The 26,378-nt window shown below is 35.3% G+C and overlaps 1 protein-coding gene across 1 annotated transcript; it reads left to right on the forward strand.

The window, feature by feature from the left end:
* Window positions 1-278: 278 nt before the first annotated feature.
* Window positions 279-22,881, forward strand: LOC114411622 (katanin p80 WD40 repeat-containing subunit B1 homolog). The gene is made up of 19 exons (XM_028375244.1): window positions 279-656; window positions 757-901; window positions 1,057-1,187; window positions 1,980-2,097; window positions 2,238-2,464; window positions 4,524-4,626; window positions 5,674-5,744; window positions 5,849-5,923; window positions 6,000-6,143; window positions 6,251-6,470; window positions 6,626-7,045; window positions 8,985-9,044; window positions 9,127-9,245; window positions 18,028-18,153; window positions 19,226-19,300; window positions 19,458-19,570; window positions 21,521-21,637; window positions 21,722-21,790; window positions 22,061-22,881. Exons 2-19 carry the CDS (start codon window positions 874-876, stop codon window positions 22,122-22,124), a joined length of 2,280 nt encoding a protein of 759 aa, XP_028231045.1. The 5' UTR covers window positions 279-656; window positions 757-873; the 3' UTR covers window positions 22,125-22,881.
* Window positions 22,882-26,378: the final 3,497 nt, after the last annotated feature.

Here is a 26,378-nt window from a genome sequence, read left to right on the forward strand (position 1 = left end):
AGCTTTGACATATATTTACCCATTTTCCTTATGTATTTATTAGGGGAAGAGGATAATTCATGTCTCTTTATATATTTTAAATAAATAAAAGAAAAAGAAAAATTTAGAAGTTAAAAAAAGAAAAAAAATAAAGTAACTAATTAAAAAGTAGTAGAATAATTGTAAAAAAAAAAAAAGAATACATTGATGAAGAATAAAATCATTTAAAAAATGTGTGTTATCGATAGATAATAAATAGATTTTGATATTTAGATGTTGAACCTTCCCACTCTCAGGTTAATTTGAACATAAGCATTATCATTACCGACTACCGAGGGAAACAGTCACACACAAATCGTGAAAGCGCCTCTCTACTCTCTTCTCTTCTTTCTTTGTTTGAGCTTTGGGTTTGGGCACACAGTCGCAGATCTTCGCTGCGCTTGCGGTGATAGAGGAAACTGAAGCCTTTGCTCCATGCCACGGTGGCATTAGCAATATTACTCTGTCTAGACTCCTAAATTTTTCATGCTTATCTTGTGCAACACTCTCTCTGCTAGTGCGCGCGCGCTAAAACTGTAACAAGTTTAGGAAGTGAATGTATCTATTTATCTGAGTTATTTGTTCGCTCACTGCAACTGCAACCACCGAATGCGAACAAAAAAAGAATTAAAATAAAGGTTAGGTTCGTCTTTGTTTCATTTCAGTTTCACTTTGATTTTGATCTGCAGTCACTGACTAACTAACTCGTATATTGTATTTTGTCGGCGCTGGGGGCAGCTGTGGGTAGTGAAGATCTGGGAATCTTAGAGTACCAAATTAGATCTCTCGAATGTCTCAAATCGAGAGCCGCTGTTCCTGTCGCAACTACAATTGCTAGGGTTTTGATTCATACTGATGACTACCAAACGCGCTTACAAGCTTCGTATCCTTCATCTCTTGTTTGTCTGTGCTTTACATTTTGTTTGATCTATGCACTTGCCCTCCATTTTCTATCTGCAGATCTCTCTTTCTCTCTCTCTCTCTCTCTCTCTCTCTCTACTTGGTGTGTGTGACTTGGCCTTGACGAGTTATGTCCAGAGGAATTTGTAGCACATGCTTCTACCGTCAATTGCCTCAAGATTGGACGGAAATCATCCAGGGTTCTTGTCACTGGAGGTGAAGATCACAAGGTCAATCTTTGGGCTATTGGCAAACCTAATGCCATACTGGTTCGTTCTCCTCTACTCTTCTCTGGACAAGGATTTTATGTCATTCATTGTTCGTATGCATTGTTTTCTTTGTGCCCTTTCACATTTAGCTAACTTGCACATTAAATGGTCACTGTGAGGAAAATGTTGTTTGGATGCTTTTGCATCAGAACTTCTTGTCAAGGTAGGATTGAATTAATTTCAGTTATACTTGATGTATCATCATGACATCATCATTTCTATTTCTTTTATTTAGGCCTGTTCTTACATATTGTGAATATGCTCCTTGTATGCTGGGCTTTGGTGTAGTTGGCTGGAATCAAATGTAAACACGCCCAAAAATTTTAAGGCTAGAATATATCCCCTTGTTTTTTTTGTCTTGTTGGCATTTTTATGGTATTTATTTCATGAAGTATGAAAGGGATTCCTCTCTAAGATGTTCAAAGAGAGTGGATTCCATTTTTTTTCTGGGTTCAGTTAAAGACAACACAACAGGTGTAGCTTATCCCCTTCTGATAAATTCTACCCCCGTTAGATCTTCAAGATGTTACTCAATTCTTAGCTATTGGGATGTCTTCTTGGCCCTTGTGGACAACTGATTGGTCTAGATGCATTTTGTTTCTTGGTTTTATATACATGATACTGCTATCAATATATTATATTTTTGCTGATAAAAAAAAACATGATACTGCTATCATCTTTTTATTTGCTTTTGTCTGTCTCATTCATATTTCATAAAAATATATTCCTTTAACAGAAAAGAGAGAATATTTATTTATCTATTTTCAGTAAGAGTTGTTTCTCCTCTTGCAGAGCCTGTCAGGACATTCAAGTGGAATAGATTCTGTAAGCTTTGATTCCTCTGAAGTGTTGGTAGCTGCTGGAGCTGCGAGTGGTACCATCAAACTTTGGGACTTAGAAGAGGCAAAGAGTATGCAGTTGCTTGCCATTTCCTTTAATGGTTTTAAAACACCAATGAAAAGAGATTTGAGTAGTCTCACAAAATATATTCATTATTTTTACCATAAAATTTTTAAATTGGATCTTTGACTTGCTATGTTTCTTTGGTAGTTGTTCGTACTCTTACCAGTCATAGGTCCAATTGTACATCAGTGGACTTCCATCCTTTTGGAGAGTTCTTTGCATCTGGTTCTTTAGATACTAATCTTAAGATATGGGACATCAGAAAGAAGGGTTGTATCCATACTTACAAAGGCCACACTCGAGGGGTAAATGCAATTAGGTTTACCCCAGATGGGCGCTGGGTTGTTTCTGGTGGAGAGGACAATACTGTAAAGGTTAGAATTGACTTCCTTAATCATGATATTAACAGAGTCAGATTCCCTAACATGGTTATTAACAGAGTCAGATTCCCTAACATGGTTATTTATCATTGATGTACATAAATAATTTGAACTTATCTATTATCTATGTTTGTTGAAACCAACATGCCTACAGAGCCTCCCTTCAAACTTATACACGACAGATTTCAAAGAAATACTGAAATAGTTTTTATTATTGTTAAATATTGTATGCCAACTAGAAAAGGAGAAAGTAGTCAACCATATTGAACCATATATAGTTGCATCTTGCATGTTTTGTCTCTGTTGGAGGTCCCACATCGCTTAGTGATGAGGCTAATATAGTGTATATAAGTGGGGGGCAACCTTCACCTTACAAGCCGGTTTTGTAGAGTTGAGTTAGGTCCATAACCCACTTTCTAAGAGTCTCAAATAACCATAATTAAGAAACTAATAAAAAACCATAATTAAGAATCATGGTTCTAGCTTGCTCCATGTCGGGGAGGATGTAATGAAAACTGCCCGGGTCAAAGGTAAAGGGCAAGTTCAGCTGTCTACTGTTGTAACCATAATATAATGTTTCATGAAATGCTGGGTTCTCAGTAAGAAGAGAGAACAAATAAAAAAGGTGAACATAATAAACATGATAATTTGAGGTCACACGGTAATGGTAGTAAAGATAAAGTAAGAATTTAAGCTGTTCATGGTGGGATTTGCAACTTTCTTGGTGTACTATGAAGTCTATTGTGGACTGCTACTTTCTCATTGACTGTGAACAGGAATCTAATCTTGGTTTGGTAGGCAGGGTGACCCTTTTTCTCCTTTTCTTTTCACCTTAGTTGTAGATTTCTTGAGGTGGCTGCTCTTTAGGGGTGTGTAGAATGGTCTTATTGAAGCTTATCATGTGCTCTACCTTTCACAATCCAAACAATGCCAAAGAAAAAGATGACGTTCTTTGTAAACATGGAATGTGTCCCTCAACTTTGCACTTCTCTTTATAAAAGGTTCAGCAAAAATAAGGAGGCTAATTTTGTGGATGTGTGCTATTGCTGCAGTTATTTGGTGCATTTGATTGGAGGGAAATGCTTGCATTTTCTTTAAGGATGTCCCTTGCCATAAACTTGCTTTAGGATAGGATAATGTTTATTGGACTTTCTTTGCTGTTGAGCTTATGGCTGTTTCAAGGAGTTGCCTGCTCCTACTGACATGCAGAGATTGAGCAACCTTACTGCATTCTTGAGTATGCTTACTATTATTACTTTTTTATATCTTTTCCCCCTTGTTTTGGAGGATATATGTCCTATTATTTCAAGAAGTTGCTCCTAGGAGGGGTTTAGTAGTTAGGAGGGAATGGGTGAAGATGTATCCTGTAACTTTTTATTGTGCTCTCAGCTAGGTTCAGTTACAAACTGTAATCCTGCTAGACACATATTTATTAACGTGTAACTACAGTACCACTGGTACTCTTTCAAATATATAATACATAATTACTTTTGCTGAGCAAAAAAAAAAGAAGTTGCTCCTAGTGACAGACAGATTGGACAGCCTTGCTGCTTTCTTAAGTCTACTTATAAATTATAATGATTACTTTTTGCATCTTTTTCTCCATTTTGTGTCTGTGTGTGTATATATATAAAAGAAATGTCCCCTTTGCCACTGTATTTTGGATCGAGCTATCTAATCTTGACTTACTTTAGGATTCAATTGTCAACTGCTCCTATTGGAAATAGGTTGACCACGGATTCGAGCAATAGCACATGATTTCATAAAACCATATGATTTTCCCCATCTAAATAAAGCAGGTTTTCCATGAAGAAGATTTGGCTAAGCATGTTCTATTCCTTTAAACTTCAGTATGACTTCTTGAAAGTCTGTAAAGTTCTTTACTCATTATCATGGACTTAATGCATAATTTGCAATATGTATATCTTAATATTTTTATGGTTTGTGATTAATGTAAATTTGGCTTGCATGGTTGTACTACACTTGTAAATGAGGACCTTTTTTTTTTTTTTGGAAAAAAATGATGTAAATTATAGTGTATATATGTTTGCAGTTATGGGATCTGACTGCGGGGAAACTCTTGCATGATTTTAAATGTCACGAGGGCCAGGTCCAATGTATAGATTTTCATCCCAATGAGTTTCTACTAGCAACAGGTTAGTCTTACTTTTCTGATGAAATCTTGAAAATTAGTACCTTACTACCTTGACAAGCAAGGGTGTGTTTGATTTTTCTTTGTTTGTTGATATGTTTAATAGTTGTTAATTAGCTCTATAGTGAATAGTTGGCATGGCATAAAATACTCAACTTGCAAGGCCCATGGTGTGACAGGCCAACTATTTCTCCCTCCAAAACCAACCTCCTTAGCATTAATTCCTCCAAAAGGATATGCTACCCCCTCCCCCTTTGGATATTTTGAGATAACCCTTCTGATATCTTCCAGCCTCTTCACTCAACCTACTACAGCTCCTTGTCTCTCCTTGTCTGCTGGCTGTCTTCTTCCACCTGTTTCATTGAAGATTTGAGCCCTCTCCCTAGAATTCCAGTTTGGTTTTCATTCTTGTGTGCACCATGAAAGACTTCTCAGAGTGGGAGCTCTATTATCAGTTGATAAATACTATTGGTTCAGATATTAGAGAAAGAATGAAAGAAAAGATAAAAGTTTATTGATGAGATTTCCCTCAGGCTGGATCAATGGTGAACCCTGGTTAGGAAATGAAAGGATGAATACAAGTTGTTCCTCTCAGGATTTCAAGAGCCTTAGATCTCTCCCTCCACAATCAATCTCCAAACAGAATACCTCTGGTCTTCTCTCCCTATCTCTTTATAGCCTATCTTTGTCATATTCTGTTAAAGTTCTAACTAAAAATCACTAACTCAAAACTCCTTAACTAACAGAAAACAGCAGTCGCACATTGGGCTTACCTAACATACACACCCTATCAATCACACTTAACACGATATAACTTACTGAACACAATAATATTTAACATGGGATACCCTAAGTTTAAACACTAAGAAATTTTCTTATAAAAAAATAAACAAATAATAATAATTGTTGATGACTTTATGTTATTTTATTTATACTGCATCACATACAGTGCCGGGTTCTTGTGTTTTCTTTTGGAAGTATCTATTTTTTTTTTTAATTTGAATGAAGTCAAGTGTAATTTTTATTTCATTTATCTCTTTCCTGGGTTTAGGCTCAGCAGATAGAACAGTTAAATTCTGGGACCTCGAAACCTTTGAGCTTATTGGTTCAGCTGGTCCTGAGGTACTTTTTGTTTAGTACATATACCATTTTCACCTGGATGATCAGTTTAGGATCAATTAATCAAGTTAATTTTGTTTTATTTGTTTTTTATTTTTAATTTTTAGACAACGGGAGTGCGTTCTCTTACTTTTAGTCCTGATGGGAGGACCCTGCTTTGTGGTTTACATGAGAGTTTGAAGGTAAGCCCTGTTTTTAGTTGATTTATTTAAGGTTATCATTTATCAAGGTAACGATGTTCTGCTTGATTCTGTTTAGGTTTTCTCTTGGGAACCTATAAGATGCCATGATATGGTGGATGTGGGTTGGTCTAGATTGTCAGATCTTAATGTTCATGAAGGAAAACTTCTTGGTTGCTCATACAATCAAAGCTGTGTTGGAGTCTGGGTTGTGGACATCTCGGTAAATGCACTTATCTTCAAGAGAATTTTTTTCTGCTTATATGAATGTTGTATTTGATACCATTTAATACTAATGTGTCTTTTTTACATTTCTGACCTCTTGTCCAGCGTATAGAACCATATGCACTTAATAATGTGAACCATCTAAATGGCCATTCAGAAACTAAATCTTCAAGTGGAAATATGACTGTACTGAATGAGATCACTGCTAAGGCTAGGCTATCTGTTTCACAAAATCCAGATCAATTACTAAAAGAAATAAGGTCTCTTGGAAGGTTGTCCGTTTCTCAAGATTCAGACTCCTTAAAGGAGGGGAAATGTTTGGCATGTATATATTCTTCCTCTATTTTCAATCTTTTATTTTATTTTTTTGCATTTGTTTTGATTGAATTGTTTGATTAATCTTTATCTGGATCCATTTGGATCCTATTGTCAATTAATATCATTACTTGCTCACTATGTGATCTTATGGATTGCATGAAGCCACAGGAAGTGCACCAAGTACTCCTCAAAGGATCAATTTGAACTCTGGTCCCAAAGCAGTACCCGGTGGTTCAACAACAGTGCTTAATACAACAGCTCAGAAAAGGAGTTCTTTGAAATCTCATACAGCATCCAGTGTTCCACTTATCAATAAATCAGATATTATACCCATAATTGTCCCCAGAACTAGCATGAGATCTGAGCCTGTAGCTGATTCTAGAAAAGAAGTTGGTGTTTCTGGAAGAACAATGCCATTCCCCTTGCAGTCAAAGGCAGAAGATATACATAAATTTCCAAACAACAGAGATGATGTGGATAAGCCCCTCTCTCCTGTAAACGAATCTGCAGCTTCTAAGGGTATTGAATTAAGTGGTTTTGCAGATAAAAATAATTTCCCTGTTTCTGTCAGCTCAATGCAAGGTATATCTACATCTTTGAAAGGCTTAAATTATAGTAGGTTTCTTGAGACTAGTAAATATGAATAAATTGATAGAGCCCAGTGCTAGTAATCAGCATGAAGTTTTACACAAATCCTATATCGACAACAACACAACTATGCTTGTTTTCCATTGGTATTTATGCAATATGTTATTTTGTCATAATCTATTTAATTGTAACTTGAACTTTTAGTGTTATTGCAATTGTCCAAGTCCTTAACAACTTTTTTGTCAAATGGTTGGTTGACCATAGTATTGGAATCACTTAAGCAAATGATCTTGTTGTAAGAAATAAGAATATCTACAAAAGTACAAATATCACAGATCATTAGATTATATCTTTAGAGAGATTAGCATGCTGTGTTACATGTATCGTTTTCCTTTTTTTTGTTCATTACTTCATTTCCTTGCATTCTTGGTTTAGTTTTTGAGGATTTATTAACCTCTAGCTTTTCTGCCTCTCCTTTGTTTCTTATTAAATTAAGTTCTTTGTTTATAAAAAAGTATCGTGGAATCAATTAATATTTAAATGAACAAGCAATGTTGGGCATTGTTTCCGAATTTAGTACCCTCTCTGATTAGGTTTGGTGTTCTTATTGTATTTGTGTGCATGAACTTGCACTTGAAATTGTAATACACTTTTTAGAATTTGGGCTTGCAGTGAGGGTTACCCTCACTTGTATACACCATTTTGGCCATATTACTAGTCAATCTGAGATTCCAGCACAACCTTTCATGCCGAGGACTTTACCTTTTGAGCTTGAAAAACAAATGAGAACATTTTAGTGTATTTTAACACATTATTACACCATATTAATCTAATACAAACTACTAGGAGTCTGCTTTCTCTCTTTTACTCCTTCCATATCTAGATCTTATAATTTCAACAGATTTATTGTATGAATTAAAAAAAATTTCTTCGGCCAAGTTATGAATTAATGTGCTTTATCTAATATCTACATGTAACAAAGTTTCATGTGGATGGTGACATTTTTTTTTTTATCAGCCAAAATAATATATATGTATTAAATGAGTACCAGAGGTACTAATAGGTACAAGTTTCAGATTACATTTCTGCTACATTCAAATCAGATGTGGATGGTGACATGTCTAATCAAGGCCATTTTTAAGTACTTTTGACTTAAGCTTTTGAGTGTTTTTTTTTTTTATACAGATAATATTTCTTGCTTCTCTAGATATTATCTTATTTCAATACATGTCTTGTGCCTGAGCCAGAAAGCCCTTGTGTTACTCACAATAAGAAAGTAATACAAGTGTGGGATGGAAATTAGTTTTGTGGAAGATAAACATAGTTTGATTTACATACCACACCTGTAAAAAAAATTGTATACAAGTGAGTCATGTGCTATGGTGAGAAGCCCCAATCTGCAATAACAGAAATTGACCTTTAATTACTATAGCAAGCGATTCTTGTTTTATGCTTTTTGGGCTACCATGAATATGGGATGTTATAAGAAAAGATAACATGTTTTCCCAGTCATCCTATCATCTAACATTAATATGCTGTTAATAATTTTGTGGGGCATAGGTCTCCTGTAACAGTGTTAATTTGCAGGAAGCTTTAACTTTCCAATGTGATTTGCGTATTAGGAATGATTAGGGGTTTATCAATGTGTCTCAACCTGTCATGGGAAGGGCCTGTGCTTATGTCTTCTCTTTAGTGTTCTGCATGTAGCTGTTTTGATTTGTGAATTTACATGGACACTGAATTCAAGGATATAATGAGACTAAACAGAAACTTACCTAGCCAAAGTAACCTAAAGCCCCAAAATGGTGTGAAAGTCCACTGCACCATGTTATGATTGTTACAATGATTGATGAGCATTTGTTAGTGAAAATCTGGATGTCTTTGTTCTGTTGGATGGTGTATTAATAGTGTTTAGAGTTCTGTCTTGTGCCAGATGAAGCTCGAGGCCTGAAAGTGAACAGAGATGTATGTTCTGTCGAAGTACAAAAAGGAGGTATCTTTCTTTGTGTAAATTGTTGATGATTGTCATTAATTTAGATGGTTTCTTAATTTTATGCCATTTATGATATATATAGGGAGAATGCGATCACTTCTCAATTTAGAAAAGAGGGAACGATCTCTTAATTATGAGGGACCTAGACAAGGGATTTCTCATGGAAGGATATCATCAGTTCATGTGCTCCCTTTCAGTGGGGTATTATACCTTTTCGTATTGTTTGCTATGATAATTTTCTTGCCTTTCTATTTCTACCTTCTGTTATACGTGACGATTAATGCATCATAATTTTGTTTACAGACATAAAACTTAAAGAACACAAAAAATACTTGTGTAATTGAACCTTTCTTCTGTAAGAATGTGCAGAAAATTATTTTATTAGGGTGAGGGCATTCAAGTTAGTGTCAGAATAAGTGGACTCTTATATAGTTATACTTCTTTTGTATGCTTACCCTTTCTACTATAAGGGCCAAGGGTAAACTGTGATTGTTTTCTTTTGGTTTGTACTTGTGAAAAGTACTGCATGTAATATGATGGGAACTAATGACCGATGAAATATACAAATAAGAGACACTATGAGCTCAGATTGCAACCAAAGATTGCTGAATGGAAGAAAATGACAGTGCTTTAATGGGTCCTTGAACCTCACTTTTGGCTTAAGAATAGGCTTACCTTAGCTTACCTCTATTCACTACTTTTTTTCCCACCCTTCTCTCATCTCCTTACCTTTCTCATATATCCCCCTCCACTCATACTATTATATCTCCTTCCTTCTCCTCAATTTATCATTTCTCCCTGCCCCATAACTAACACCTCAATTGACTGCACCTCTCTTGTCCCTTGATCTCTTTAGGATACTACTCTCTTAGCTTCCCTTTTCTTTCTTCTTTCATTCACCTACCACTCCTTTGTATTTCTGTTTCTGTTCTTATTCTTATTCTTCCTTGTATAAAACATTATACAAATTCTAAACATGTTTAAGATGTGCATTTTTTCCTTATCTCCTCAATATATTCTATTATTGCTGGTATTACATGTTTGCAATTTCGGCAACATGTGGAAGCTTTTGATCTAAATATTAGTGTATTTTTCTTTTGTAGAAACGTTAGGCTGTAGTTCAAAGTTTAACAGTCAATTTAATTAATTGAGACAAAGCTGCATAATTGGCTAATTGCATCCACATAAAGTATACATTGAGAAACTACTAAAGGAAGCATTACTCATTATTTACCTAAAAATAGGATGATTCATTTCTTGATTCCTATTGGATAGTGTACATCTAATATATAGGGGTATACTTACTCGGTGTAACTCTTTCTTTTCTTTTAGTCATGCTGTTAGTCAGTAACTATAGTTGGATGATATTAGTTAGGCAGTTAGTTAGGACAGCTGTTTGAAAGCTGTCACTGACTAACTCAAGTTAGTTGACCATTACAGTTATGTAACTGCTATATAAACTGTATTGTACTCAGTTTCTCTTTGGGTTGAATACAATCAACAGTTTCACCTCACTTTAGATTTCTGAATTCTCTTAAACTCTTTTATAGTATCACAGAGCTGGTTTTCGATCCTTCGCTAGTTTTTTGATCCTTAGCTTTTCTTCATGGCTTCCGCTTCTTACAATCCTCCTCCTCCTCCTCCTCTGCTGCCGGGGAACAATGAAGTTTCGGTAAATGATGCAATTCTGGTGAACGCGATTCCAGTGCATGTAGAGACGCCTACACCGGTCGCTGCCACTTCTTCCTTCACACCTGCAAAGGATATCTTGCACTCGATTTCGGAAAACCTCACCAATTCCAACTATCTGCTGTAGTGTCAACAGGTTGAGCATGTGATCAAAGGACACTGACTCCATTATCTTCTCGCAAATCCCCAAATTCCACCGTGGTTTGCGTCGCTCGCTGATCACAATGCTGGCAACATTTCGTCTGAGTTCTTGCTGTGGGAACAACAAGACTTCGTGGCTTCAGTCCATGACCTCCAGCGAAGTTCTTCCTAGACTCATTAGTTGTAAGTCCTCCTGGCATCTCTGGGATAAGCTTCATTCACATTTCCAGTCTATTTTTTGTGCGAAGAAGAAGCAACTTCGCAATGATCTTCGAAACATTTCACTTGATAATTGTTCCATTTCTGAATATCTTCGAATTCAAACCTTAATTGATTCTCTCTCATCTATTGGGGAGTTTTTTCCGGGCAGTGAACATGTTGACATAATTCTTGATGGTTTACCGGATGAGTTTGAGTCTCTCGTTGCTCTCATCAGTTGTAGGTTTGAACTGCTTTCTGTTGATGAAGTTGAGACTCTCCTTGCTCATGAAACTCGGATTGACCAAGTCTCGCAAGAAATTGCTTGTTTCAATTAATCTCACAGAAGCTGCTAAACCTAATTTTAGCCCCAATTCCTCTTAGCAAGGGAGTGCCAACAATACTGTCACTGCAGAGCCGCAAGTCAAGGTTGCTCAGGCTCAAAACAGTTCTGCTCGTGATACTAATTCGAACTACAACAATTACTATGACAGTAATCGGTATCTCAACAATGGCTGTGGAGGTGGTTGGAATTTCTCTCGTGGCGGCGGTCGTGGTATTTCTCAAAAGGTTGATGATTATTATGTTCCTACCCAGCCAATGGCTCAACAATACACAAACCAGAATTCCAATCAACAGTGGAACTCTAATCCCAGTTTCCAGTACTCTAATACATACCCAAACCAATATCCCAACAATCCTCAGCCTTCATTCCCTCCTCCACAAGCCCATCTAACCAGTGTTCAACCTGCACCTTCACAGAACTGGTATCCCGACCCGGGCATCTCATCATGTCACCAATGTTTCCCAAAATATTCAGCAAACCACACCTTTTGAAGGACCAGACCAGATCACTACTGGTAATGGTCAAGGGTTGAATATAAACTCCTCAGGAGTAACATCTTTCAAGTCTCTTTTTAATTCTAAATTTCCTCTTGTTCTTTATAATCTTCTTTTTGTTCCTTCCATAACTAAAAATTTGATAAGCGTGAGTCAACTTTGCAACGATAACTCTGTCTTTTTTGAGTTTCATCCTGCTTTTTGTTTGGTCAAAGGGTTCTAAAGAGGTGCTGCTCAAAGGGATGGTTGGCTGTGATGGTCTTTACCAGTTCCCTGATTTACTTCAGTCAGCTAGCCAGCAACTCAAGCCTCCTTTCACTGTCAATACCATTTCAGAACCTGTCTCTGATGTCTTGTCTTCAAATTCTACTTCGGTTTTTGTAAATAGGGTTACTAATCCCTCTCATGTAAATACTGTTTCTAGTAGTGATGTTTCTTTTGCCATTTGGCATTCCAGATTGGGGCACCCCAATGCTGGTGTTATGAAAATTGTATCTCAACTTTGTAATCTTCCTATTATCAATAAAACAGGTTCTGATTTTTGTTCACATTGTTGCATTGGCGAGTCTCATATACCATCTTCTCCTTCCCTTACTGTTTATTCCTCACCTTTTGAGCTCATTTAGAATGACTTGTGGGGTCCTTCTCCCATTTCTTCTAGCTCAGGTTATAGGTATTATGTGACCTTTGTTGATGCTCACACTCAATTTTCTTGGCTATATTTGTTGAAAAGTAAATCAGACACACCAAGTATTTTTAAACAATTTCAAACTATGGTTAAAACTCAATTTAACTTGCCTATTAAAGCTGTTTAATCAGACTGGGGAGGGGAATATATACCTTTTTCTAAGTATCTTGCAGATCTTGGCATTCTGCACAGGCTTCTTTGCCCTCATACACACCATCAGAATGGTGTTGTAGAGAGAAAGCACAGACACATAGTAGAAACAGCCTTGACTATGCTGTCTCAAGCTTCAATGTCTCTTGAATATTGGGATCATGCTGTCACCTCCAGTGTTTATCTAATAAACAGACTTCCCTCTTCAGCAATCCAAAATGAAGGTCCCTTTCAAAAGCTGTTTCACAAGCTCCCAGATTACAAGTTTCTTAAATTTTTTGGATGTGCATGCTTTCCTCTCCTCAGACCCTATAACCAACACAAGCTGCAACCAAGGTCTCGAGAGTGTGTATTTTTGGGATACTCTCTTTCTCATAAAGGCTACAAGTGCCTTGCTGCAGATGGCAGAATCTATGTCTCCAAAGATGATGTTTTCAATGAACTCAAGTTTCCCTTTCCTCACTTGATGGGTAAACCTGATCAGCCTTCATCAACAAGGACTGCCAATCCAAGCACCTTAACTGTTCTGCAGTCTCATCAGAATTTTTCCCTAGCCTCTTCTGCTAATACTTCTCAGACAGCATCTGTTGCTCCACAAGCAGCAGTACCACCAGCTTTATCCACCTCTTCATCATGTAGTTCCTCTCCTTCACAGCAAGGTGAACCTCAGTCTTTTTCTGCTTCTACTGCAAGAGAGTCTTTTTCTGCTTCTCCTGCTGCAGAATCCTTACCTCAAGGCACTGCTCCTCCTGATGCTTCTATCAGACCTGCTAATGTGCGTCCTATGTGCACCAGGGCCAAAGCTGGTGTTGTTAAACCCAGACTACATCCTACTCTTCTATTAGCACACTCTGAACCAAAGTCTACCAAGACAGCACTTTCCAATCCCACTTGGTATGCAGCAATGAAGGCTGAATATGAAACTTTGATGAGCAATGGCACCTGGCCTCTTACTGACCTTCCTCCCTCTAGATCCTCTATTGGCTGTAAGTAGGTCTTTCAGATAAAAGAGAATCTTGATGGGACTGTCAGCAAGTATAAAGCCAGACTTGTGGCAAAGGGATTTCATCAGAAACTTGGTTCTGATTACAATGAGACATTCTCTCCTGTAATCAAACCAGTAACTGTCAGAATCCTCCTATCCCTTGCCATCACTCTCAACTGAGGTCTTCAACAGTTAGATGTCAACAATGCCTTTTTGAATGGCACTCTTGAAGAGGATATCTATATGAGTCAGCCTCCTGGATTTGAGGATTCCAACAAGCATCTTGTGTGCAAAGTGCACAAAGCCATTTACATTTATGGCTTAAAACAAGCTCCTGGAGCTTGGTTTGATAAACTTAAGGCTACTCTACATCAATTTAATTTCAGGTCCAGCAAGTGTGACCCTTCACTGTTCGTCTACACTGATTCCAGCACTGTGATCTACATGTGAGTGTATGCTGATGACATTATTGTCAAGGAACAACCCCATTTCCATTAAATCTCTAGTTACCAAACTCAATTCTGAGTTTTCCCTAAAAGATCTAGGGACTCTTGATTATTTTCTGGGTATTGATGTCAGATCTCAACCCAATGATGCTCTTATTCTAAGTCAGTCCAAGTATATTCAAGATTTGTTGATCAGTACTAAGATGGATGAAGCTAACCCCATCTCCTCTCAAATGGTTGGTGGGTGCAAGTTAACCAAGTCAGGGTATGAATCCTCAGATCCCTCTCTATACAGGTCTGTTGTGGGTGCTTTGCAGTATGCAACAATCACTAGACCTGATATTAGCTTCTCTGTCAACAAAGTGTCAGTTCATGTCAGAACCTAATGAGCAACATTGGGCAGCAGTAAAAAGGATTCTCAGATACTTAGCGGGCACCATCAATTTCGGTTTTGGTTTTCTTCCTCCCTCTTCTGGACCTCCATTCTCTCTGCATGCTTGCTGTGATGCAGAAGATCAACTTCTGGAGCTGCAGTCTTCTTCGGCTCTAACTTGGTGTATTGGTGGTCCAAGAAGCATTCTGTAGTTGCGCGATCCAGTACAGAAGCTGAATATTGCAGCTTAGCCTTGAAAACAGCAGAAGTCACATGGATAAAATCCCTTCTGTCTGAGCTTCATATTCCTCATGCAACTCCAATCATCTTCTGTGATAACATGAGCACAGTTGCTCTTGCTCACAATCCTGTGGTGCATTCTCATACCAAACATATGGAGCTGGATTTATTCTTTGTTAGGGAAAAAGTTATTGCCAAGCACCTTCAAGTGGTTCATGTTCCAGCTGTTGTTCAAAGAGCAGACATCCTAACAAAGTCCTTTATTCCTGCTAATTTCACTACTTATAGGTCCAAGCTCATAGTGGTTGAAAACCATTCTGCCAAGTACCAACCCTTCATGAGCTTGCGGGGGGTATAGGATCGGTGTAACTCTTTCTTTTCTTTTAGTCATGTTGTTAGTCTAACTATAGTTGGATGGTATTAGTTAGACAGTTAGTTAGGACAGCTGTCATTTGACAGCTGTCACTAACTAACTCAAGTTAGTTGACAGTTACAGTAATGTAACTGCTATATAAACTGTATTGTACTCAGTTTCTCTTTAGGTTGAATATAATCAACAGTTTCACCTTTCTTTAGATTTCTGAATTCTCTTAGACTCTTATAATAATTTTATCCTTTTATTATTTATGGTTGGATCTGTTTAGTTAAAAATTTTATAGGTGGCCTTTTTACAAAAGTAATTTATATAACTGGTTATGTAAACTATGAAATTCTCGTAGAGTGTGTTTGGATGAGGGAATTTAAAATTCTGAGAAATTTTAAATTCTAAGAATTTCAAATACTTCTATTGAAATTCTTTTATTTTCAAAATTGTGTTTAGATAAAAAAAATCAAAATTGTGAGTGTGAAAGAAAATGAATGCAAAGAGAAGAGAATATATGGTTGGTGTGCTTCCAAAGAGAAGAATATTGATGCGGCATGGAGAGTCGTAGGGAAACCGGAACACGACGGCATACAACACTATACCCGACCACAACATTCAGTCAACGGTGCAAGGTATGGCCCAGACCCCTCCGCATCGGCAAGCACCTCCACCGCGTGATAGGCATCGACGACTGTTCCCATGACTGGCGGGAGTAGTTCTACGTGTCCCCCTACGCCTGCACCCGGTCGACACTCCGCGAGCTTAGATGGTGTTTTTTGAAGAGGATCATCAGCGTGAGAGAAGAGTTGTGAGTTCTAGAACGAGATTTCGGAAACTTTCAGGTGGAAGAGAAGATGAAGGTTATAAAGGAAATACAAAAACGTTTTGGAAGGTTCTTCTATCAAGAAGAGAATTTCAATTTCTCATCTTTTAGAAGAAAATTTAAATTCCTCATTTTTAGTTGTTTAAAATTCTGTTTTAAAGTTCTAAAAATTTAAATTCTTCATAAAAAAATCCAAACAATGAATTTTAGATTAAAGAAATTTAAATTCTCTAATAAATTACTTTCCTCAGTTAAAATTATCTATCCAAACACACTCGTAGTGTAATTTTATATATAGTTGTCACGTGCTGGCAATTCACTTGATTGGCACATGGGCACTTGCTTACAAGTCAACCAAACATCAGTTCCAGCAACTAAAGGGTTACCCATCAATTCTTGGACTCTAGTATAGGATTTTTTTTTAAAGTATGTAAACAGTAAAATTGTATACAAGTGGAGATTATTCTCCTTTATAAGTTTACTAAAAATTTTGAGGAGTGCTAGTAACATACTCTGTAACTCACTCCTTCTAACATACTCTTTATTATTGGTTAAAACCTAGTGAAAACTACAATCTCATTAGTGGGGCTCATTAAGTGAAACCTACAAAATTTTGTAATCAATGGATATATTAAATCTGTCCAGCCGTTGCCACATGTCGACTGGACAGTAATTGATGCTTTATTTTTATTTTTTTCACTTTCTACTCTGTCACTCCTTTTGCTCTTTCTCTTCCTGTTGATTTTGTTAATAACCGTGCATTTACACAGGGCCTATGATCTTGTTTCTAATAAATTTCAACTAATAGAAAAGAGTTTGTTGCTAGCATTTCTCTAAAATTTTAAACCCATGGAGTTTAATAACCTTAGTCTTAAAGATGCTTTGGTCTCAACTGCATGCTGCTTTGCCTGGCTTGAAGAAAGTAGCATATCGCCTGGACATCATGTAACCTGATACATAAGCTGTGAGATATTCTTCATCTCAAACCTGATGTGGCCTCATCACTCATCAGACACTTATGACCACCAGATTATGTGTTCCATTGGCCTTGTTTTTCTTTCCTGGCTGTTATTGTCTTATTGAAATTAATTTTTAAGAGAATCACAGAGAGAGAATGTGTCTTTTACCTTGCTTATACATCAATACATTACCATTAAGACTAAATGGGTGCTGTTTATGATTAAGAACACTAGATGAGTACAGTTTATATATGGTTAAGAGATAGCTGGATATGCTGTTTTATACTCTTTATTTTAACTTTTTCTGTTTTGGTTGATCAGGGAGGATATAGCCTCCTTTGTACTTTTGTTCTCTTAATGAATTTTCTTATGATATAAAGGATTTCTATTGAAAAATAGTTTAATTGTGCACATTTCTATCAGCAAAATATATGCAACGTCTTAATGAGTTAAGACAGTTGTGTTGAACTTGGAGAGTTCGTATATTTAGAAGCAACTTAGGGGGTGTTTGGTGTATTAAATCTTTTTTCATTCTTGGGAATCATGTTTCCTAGGAATCATATTTCCTGGGAATGTCTAAAATATTACTGGAATTGAATGAAATAATTGTGTTTTTACATTACATAAAACTTCCGCCCTTCATGGGAATCTTGGACTCCCACCCCTCCCATAGGAAATTTTTACTGGGAAACATAGTTAAAAAATGATTCCTGGGAATGCTAAATTCTTGGGAATGATTTTTAAAATTGTCATATCGAACATGGGAATTTAACATTCACAACCTAAGATTCTTGAGAAATTTAAAAGAATCCTCCTTCCAAACACTTCCTCAGAGTGTGTTGGGAAGGAAAGATGGAAGTAATATTGGGAACAAATTTTGTACTTTTTTAGTGAGACCCACACCTTTTACATTTCACTTTAATTCAAAAAAAATTCTTCTATTTCCATCCTCTAAATCAAACACACTATTAATGTTTGATTTAATTGTATTGAGGAGACATAGTTGTTTGCTTTTGTCTTTTGTGTCCTTTTCCCTGTTTTCTTTTTCTTGGAGGATGTAATTTCCTTATTCCTCAAAGTTAAACAGAGAGCACATTCTATATCAACTGAAAAGGCTACAATTTCTGCTACCGATGAAGATTCCATTGCCGATGTGATGGAACAGCATGATGAATTTCTCAGTTCAATGCTGGCTCGTTCAGCTAAGTTACAGGTATTGATGATTTTATTAATAGTTTTCACTGAGTTCTTTGAATTTATTTTGATTTGTGTATCGGCTATCTGTTATATGATAACGAGCAAGGGTCTTTGAATGCTATTAAATGTCAACAGGTCAGGATTATAGGAAGGTAACTTGGATGAACACGATGTGCTTCGGCATCTTTTTCTTCTCTTAGAATAGAGAAAAGAAAATACTCTAGAAGAGGAGAGAAGTTCATGATCAGATGATAATATATCTGTTGAAATTATAAGGATTTAGGTGGGGAAAGAGAAAAAGAGAGAACAAACTCCCAATAATATAATATAATATACATACATGGTGTTTATACTAATTCTGTAATCCTTATTTATACTAATACTACACTCGTAATCCTAATTAATTGAGGAAACTGATCATGAAATATTGAAGTGTGGAAAGCACCCCTAAGAAATCATTCTAGATACTCTAAAATATTCCATGATGCAATGATGATATTATGAGACATTTTCTATATTTGATTTCTTACGATACCATCCTATAGAGTTTCGAGTCTACCACAAACATAACCTCGAGCGCACAAGAAAAAAACATATCTACTTGACAATGCTTGCTAATAACTTTGTATATGAAATGAAGAACCCCTCTTAGAAAGCTATTCACCAAGCACCACAGAGAAGCTAAGACCATTTTATCCCATAAAAGGAGGAAATAACAAATATTTATACCAGAATTATCCCATAAAAATAGGAAATAGCAAATATTTATACCAGAAAATTCTTTCAATCCTCTATAATTGTAGATATGCCAAATCACTACAACCAACTTAACCATTCTGAAGTTTGAAGCAAGCTTTTTTTCTTAGGGCGAGTTGAATTTTTCTTAAAACCAATTTGACGGATCCACAGCCTGACCCAGAGAAATTTTCCTGCACAAGCAAAATGAGAACATTGGTTTTTATATAAAAAGAAAAAACACCCTTCAATAAACATTTACGATTTCTATAGACTAAAATAGAATTTTTGTAACTGAACCAGACCTACTTACAATTGTACATTTGCTGAACTTTTAAAGCATTATATTGCAGATGGTCTTCAGATGTTGGGAAAGAAATGATGTTAAGGAGGTCATTGGCATAATGGCAAAGATGGATGATCATGCTGTGAGAATCTTGAGTTTGCTTTTCTTTTTTTTTTGTCATTACAGCATCTCAGTATTATTTTGTGTCCTTGTTATGGTATTGATGACATACTATACATTTTTTTTCTCGCAAATGTTAAATTCCTATAATACTCATGTCTTATTTGTATTTATTCTAGGTGATTGCTGATGTTGTTAGCATTATAATGGAAAAAATTGATATCATTACACTTGAGATATGTGCTGGTCTTCTGCCACTTCTAACCGATCTTCTACAAAGTGAAATGGAAAGGTGAGTGATATCTCTTCTGATACAAGGCAGCATTTTAAATGCATTGTGCTGGACAAATGCATAACCGAGGGCATAAAATATTGTCAAAATTGAGAAGAGGAAGAATAAAATGATAGTTACATGGTTTGTTAAATGTTTCTTTCATGTGTTCAGTGTCACCAGCACTATTATAACAGTTGCAATAATAACCAGATTTCTGTGGGAATGAGGGGGAAGACCATTTTTGGAGCAAAATGGTGTTAGAATAATCCAATGTGTGGGTAATTAGGGCCATAATTAACCTTGTCTTAATTTCATTGGATATCATTTTCTCTCAATATATGAATACTAACCAGTGTAGAAGGTATTCCCAACAGCAAGAATGAGGAGTCATTTTAGGGATTTAAGGGAAAGGGGTGAATCATAAAAGTGATGATTCACTCAGTTTGATGTTTTATTAAATATAATTTCCCTCAATTTGTGTGCATTGGACCAGCTTAAAGGATACTTTTAACGGTATTATGCAGTAACTATTAATTATGAGTTTTTCATATTTTGTGGAGAGAGAAAGAGGAAGGAATTTATTCAAGGAGAAAAGCGATAGGGAGCCAAGGAGAGTGACACTGATCAGTAATCATTAATTTAAACTTCAACTGATCCTTACATGATAATAAGTCGGTAATTTAGGGGCTGCTTAATTTAAGAAAACATTTTCTATTTTGATTTTAATTATGAGAATGCCACCTTGTTTATACTTTGTTTCCTGTTTGCAAATGTTGTATAGAAAATAGTAATCATTAACTTTTTTTATTGTTTTCTATTTTCACTGTTTCCTATACAATTTTTGAAAATAGGAAACAAAATGCAAGCATGGTGGTATTTGTAATAAGTGAAATAGATCTTTTCTCAAACCAAACAGTCCCTTAATTCTGTGATATGTTAAAACTCTATTCTCAGGCAAGTACAAGTTTGTTGTTAATGTTTGTTTCAGAATACAATTGATGAGTGACATACATGACAGGCTGAGGCATTATTTATTCACTTTTCTTGTAAGCACCCTAGTTCTGTTTAGGAACCTGGTTGGGAAACTGAATTCTTCTATTTGAAGGAGTCAAACGCAAGGTGAAGGAACTGCTGGATTTTAATAGTTATTAACTTGTTATTTCTTTCAAGGATCTTGTCTATTGTCTTTTTCTTTTTCCTGGGATAAATTAGTTAGTAGATCCTTTATCCTTAGTCTTGCTAAATTTTTAAATGAATTCCCTATAATTTGAATTTTTTTTAACAGAATCCCTGTACTTCTATTTGTTTTTTCCATAAGTCCTTATTTACCTATTTAACAATTTAAGTTTTGCTAAATTATAAAGACTTCTTTGAAAACTTAGATAACCATTGGTATTTTATTTGACACTCGTAGCAGTGTAGCCCAAGTTAATGAATCTTTAGACTTTATCTGTGTTTGTAAAATAGGTGTTTATGATTTAGCAAAAGTTAATGACTGCCAGCAAGTACAACCTATTTAAAAATTGATAGAAATACAAGGGCTCTGTTAACTTTAAAAATATTGGAATCTACCCTGAAAATTCAACAAATTATAAAGACCTACCAAATAACTTAACCTTTGTGAGGGTGGGGGAAGTACAAGTTCTTATCTTGTAGTTGTGAGCTGGTGTCAATTGAGCTACAAGCACTTTGGCTCTTTATTGCATGTTATATGTCTCAGCTTCAATAATATATGATTATTTTTCTAATAAATTCTGCGTGTAATCACTTGTAATGTGTCTTGGCTTTCCTGTTTAGATCAGCTGTCAAGACTCTACTTAATTTTTTCCAGTTACAGAGTTTTAATCAGTGTTGTGACTTGTAATTATATCCACATAGAACATGAAGAATTTTGGTGTATTTTTATAAAAAAATTACAATTTTATAGATTTAGTCGTGTTGACAATTTTGATATTTATATATCTGTAGACATCTTGGAATATCCTTGGAAATGCTATTGAAACTGGTCAGAATATTTGGTTCAGTAATCTATTCAACTGTATCAGCTACACAACCTGTTGGTGTCGATATCGAGGCAGAGAACAGGTGTTAACTCCTCAGGGCTTTTTGTGTGTGTGTGTGTGTGTTGCATATATACTCATTCATCTTTTGTTTTTTTATGAGGTTCAGGCTAGAGCGTTGCAACCTCTGCTTCACGGAGCTTGAAAAAGTCAAACGTTTTTTACCTTCTCTCTCAAGGTATCAGTTCAAGTTTATTTATTTGGCTTTTCTGAAAGAAAAAATCCTTTTATTTAAGCAGGTTTTGACAATGCTAGTAGTGGACTAGTTGTAAATAGTTTCAAATATTTAGCTAGAAATTCTCTGAAGAAACGTAGAAACATTAGTATTTTGAAAGCTCAAAAAGCATGAATACTTTCAAGTAACTGAGGGTCAGTGAGTTGACTTATTATTAGGGTGATTTAAAATTTCTTGTGCTAATTTCTCATTATTTGTTGTCTCTTCCTGTAGAAGAGGAGGATCAATTGCAAAATCTGCACAAGAGTTGAATCTGGCTTTGCAGGATGTTTTGTGATCTTTCCTGATTCTATTATTTCTGCTGCTCAAGTTTTTGCCGGTGATTTTTGGGGGGTTTTGTGCATTTTAAAGATTTAAACCTCTATACAATCCACCGAATATTTTGATGCATTGTCCTTTGGCATCGAATGAAAGCCTTTTCCTGTATGTACATCTATTGCTGCTAAAAATTCAAGGCAATTGATTAGTGGAGGCACTGATAGCTGCTAATTCTGCCGACATATACTCGAAGCCAAAGCTTGAGACATGTCCCTCTGCTGATGGTTGCACAGCTGACTATAACCTGTCGTCATCTGCTTAATGTGAAGATCTCAGTCCGTTCGACAACTAACCTAATATGCGGCGCAAGATACTACTGCCTATCTAATCTTATTTCAAAATTTCATGATTTTTGTTATGATTCTTTAAGTGTCGTTATACTTAGTGAGTGGCGCCGTTCATATTTCTATTTGTTGCATATTCTTGTATGATTTTCTTTCAATGCTTTTGGTGAATTATGACGATGGATTAGTGTCATGTATGCGCTAAGAAACGAGATCACAGCTTTGCCAAATGATCTGATTTTTTTTTTTTTTTAACATTAGGATGCCAGATTCGAACCTCGAGTACTCGAGTACTTGAAGTTGGAGCATGAGCTCCAAGCCAACAAGTTACTCAGTAAACTGATAAGAGTGATCTGATATATTTATGGACTATATGAATTGTTTAGAATTCCCATGCTTTGGGTTATTTATAAAACGGGCTTTCAGTCTAAACTTATTCAGACTAATCTTCTAGACACTTGAGTGTGATTCTTCATAAGAGAAAATAGCCCAAGTGTTTCTAATTGTTGAGACATGATAGTAGAAAGTTACTCTATTTCCATGTGTAGAGAGGATTTGTCAAAAAAGGCTTTCGAGACTACATGTATCCAGACTAAGGTGGGAACTGGATAACGAAGGTAGTACTCCAAAAAGATCAAATGTCACTTTAGGTTCGTAATGTTTAAGTAATTTTTTTTTCACTTTGGTAATCAAAGTTTTGAAAGTTTTATTTTAGTCTTTTTTATGTTTTTAAAAGTTTTATTTTGATTATTTTTTTATTGTTTTTCATTAAAAATGTTAATGTTCTGTGAATTTTAAATTTTGAAATAACTATTTTAGCCGTTATTATTTTTAAGTAATTATTTTACTTATATTTCATGTTTCGTCAAAATTTAAAACCTCGGAGTACTAAGGTTTTTTTAAAAAATAAAATAAATGATCAAACTAAAATTTAAAAAAAAATAAAAGATGAAAATGAAATTGTTAATAATGTATTAAAATGAGAATTTTTAAGTTTAATGTATCAAAATGAAAAATACTAAAATATAATGGATTAAAAGTAATATTTAATCCTCGAAAAATCTTATGTAGGCAAACCTCAACTTTAGGCGTTCAAACCAAAAGAAAAATAGTATGGAAATATTTGAGGAGACTCTTTGAATATGGAAGTCGCTAAAAGTCTGAAATGTAAAAAACGCTCAAAAACATGAAATTTTACAATTTAGGAGCATTCATAAATTGATTTATCCAATGAGATTTGAAAAAAAAATTGAGCAGATATAAAATTTGAAAAATAGATTAATTTTTAATTGAACATTTTTTGAATTTGATTTGTAAAATTGATCCGGTCCAATCCAAATTGAATTTGTATATAAGCATATATTTTTATCCATAATTAAATCATACCACTTATATTTTGATTTTTATTTCTTATATATTTATAAAATTATAGCATATATTTATTTATGAAAAAATATTTAAAGATAAATTTTTATTGATTGTTTGAGTTAAGATGCATAAATAAAATTTGAAGTTGTGTAGTTTTGATATACTATATATATTCTGTTTATGATATACATTTAAAAAATTATATATTTAAAATATTTGATATTTAAAATTATTATTTTTATATTTATTATATATGTTATCATTTATTAATATTATCTGGAAGAAATAAAAGTAAGATTAAAATATAAAAAATTGATCCAATTTAAACCGTTTTAAATTAAATTAGATGATATTGGATTAATGTTTTAAACAAAATCTATTGAATAATTAATATTTTTTTTAAAAAAAGAGCAAAATGATAGGATTAGATGATTTTTTCTTTTAAAATCAATTCATTCTAATCACGAACATATGGGAATAATCTAACATCATTCTGACAAACAGTCTCAAGTGGTTGTCAAGAGGACACGTATCCAGACAATTACATCGTAGGTGGTCAATTTTAAGCAATTGTCAACACTTGTAATTTCCATCGTTAAGGCTAAAAAATTATGAAACGGCAACGGCAAAGTGATTTTTTTTTTTTTTTGTTGAAATACTTATACAAATCTTTGCGACACCACTCACGTCGCAATATAATGACCAAGTTAATGAACAATATGTATGTTTTCAACCACATTCAAGTCCTTTATAATCTTGCCATTTACTGTTTTCAACCACATTCAAGTCCTTTATAATCTTGCCATTTACTGTTTTCGATTTATTGGGTTCTGTTTTTATTTATGCAATTTTTATTCCTTCCTACAAAATTTTTTCTCCAAATGACAACAATACCAAATAAAAGGAATGACCCTAAAGTTAAACTCGCCCATAAAGTTTACCTTTCCGTATGCACAGGTGTTACAACCCTTTCTGAACCAAATGGAAAGTACAATGCATGAAATGAAATCAGCTGCAACCAGTCCCAGTTTAAATCTTGAAGTATTTGTAACCATACTCAGGGCTTGTCATCCCCTCTTCCCTTCCCAATCACCCATGCGGCGACCACCGAAAACAATTTGTTGGATTCCAAGATATCTGCCCCCATTCAGAAAAAGGTCAATCACAATTGCTTTTCCAAAATAACTAACAAGACAAAGCATCTCTACTTTGTTACATGAAGTTTGGTATTCGAACTTACTCCGAGCTCAAGACAGTTAGACAATTGAGGAGGATATCAATTGCAAAATAATCAGATGTACCCAAGTCCACCCTGTAAGATATGTATAAAGCTAAAATGTATTGTACCATCAGGAATCTCGATCAAATAACATATTTTAGAGTAATATAATATTAGATAAAATTGCATTTTTGTCCCCGTTTATCTCCAATTTTAAATTTGGTCTCCCTATAATTTAATTCATAAATTTGATCTTCCAATTTTATAAATTCCTACAAAATTGGTTCAGGAAACCCGATTTAGACGTTGACCGTTAACCTACGTTGATTGCCACGTTGGAGTTATGGAGAGTTTTGGCGGTGGAAGATACTTGGGTTTTCCTGCGTTGGTGGGGAGAAGTAAAAAAGTTATTTTTAATTTTATTAGGGATAGGGTGTGGAAGCGGCTGAGTTATTGGAAGGGTAAGACTCTATCCATGGCTAATAGGAAAGTGTTGTTGTTTGAGCAGTGCCAACTTACTGGATGGGTATTTATCAGCTTCCTCATTCTTTTTGTGATGAGTTGCAAGAAATGATGAACTCATTTTGGTGGGGTGGAGGGAAACGAGATTCAAAAGGTATAGATTGGATTTCATGTGATAAACAATGTGGAAGGATGGAGAAAAGGGGAACGGGGTTTTGTAATTTGCATGCTTTCAATATTGCTATGCTAGGTAAGCAAGCCTGGAGGTTGGTATCGGAACAGGGCACTTTGCCATCACGTATTTTCATATCCAAATATTACCCCAAGAGGGTATTTTATGGGTGTCAAGTTATTAGGGCATAACCCTTCATTTGTTTGGTGAAGTTTGTTGTCCTCGCAAGTGGTGTTGAAAGAGGGACTTCGGTGGAGGTTGGGTAGTGGTGAGGAAGTCAACATGTGGTCTGATCCTTGGTTAAGGTTCGAAGGAAACCCTTACATTGAGACTCCTATTGTGCAAGGGGCAGAGAAGTTGGTCGTTGCAAATATTGTAGACATTGCTACTGGGACATGGAATTTAAGTATAATTCACAACTTATTTGGGCCGAGGGATGTTGAAGTTATAGTCAAAATCTAGTTCTTGTATTTTGATGAAGAGGACAAACATATTTGGAGGGGTAGCAGCCTAGCAGGGATGGAGGTTATATTGTTTAAAGTGCCTACAACTTACTCATGAATGAACTCGTCCATCAAGTTGATTGTGATTTACCTGAAGATTGGTCTCGGATTTGGGCGCTTAATATTCCACCGCGTGTTAAACTATTGTGCTGGAGAGTTTGTAGAGGTTGTATTCCTACTAGAGACAAGCTTCATGATTGACATG

This window comes from Glycine soja, chromosome 5, assembly GCF_004193775.1.
Source record: "Glycine soja cultivar W05 chromosome 5, ASM419377v2, whole genome shotgun sequence".
In the NCBI taxonomy this organism is placed as follows: Eukaryota; Viridiplantae; Streptophyta; class Magnoliopsida; order Fabales; family Fabaceae; genus Glycine; species Glycine soja.

Bases quoted from the DNA above. Each gene is read 5' to 3' on its own strand.
- LOC114411622 (XM_028375244.1), top strand. From the start codon at position 874: ATGACTACCAAACGCGCTTACAAGCTTC. The intron at 1,188-1,979 runs GTTCGTTCTCCT...CTCCTCTTGCAG, and splicing joins GCAAACCTAATGCCATACTG to AGCCTGTCAGGACATTCAAG. The intron at 7,046-8,984 runs GTATATCTACAT...GTCTTGTGCCAG, and splicing joins TTCTGTCAGCTCAATGCAAG to ATGAAGCTCGAGGCCTGAAA.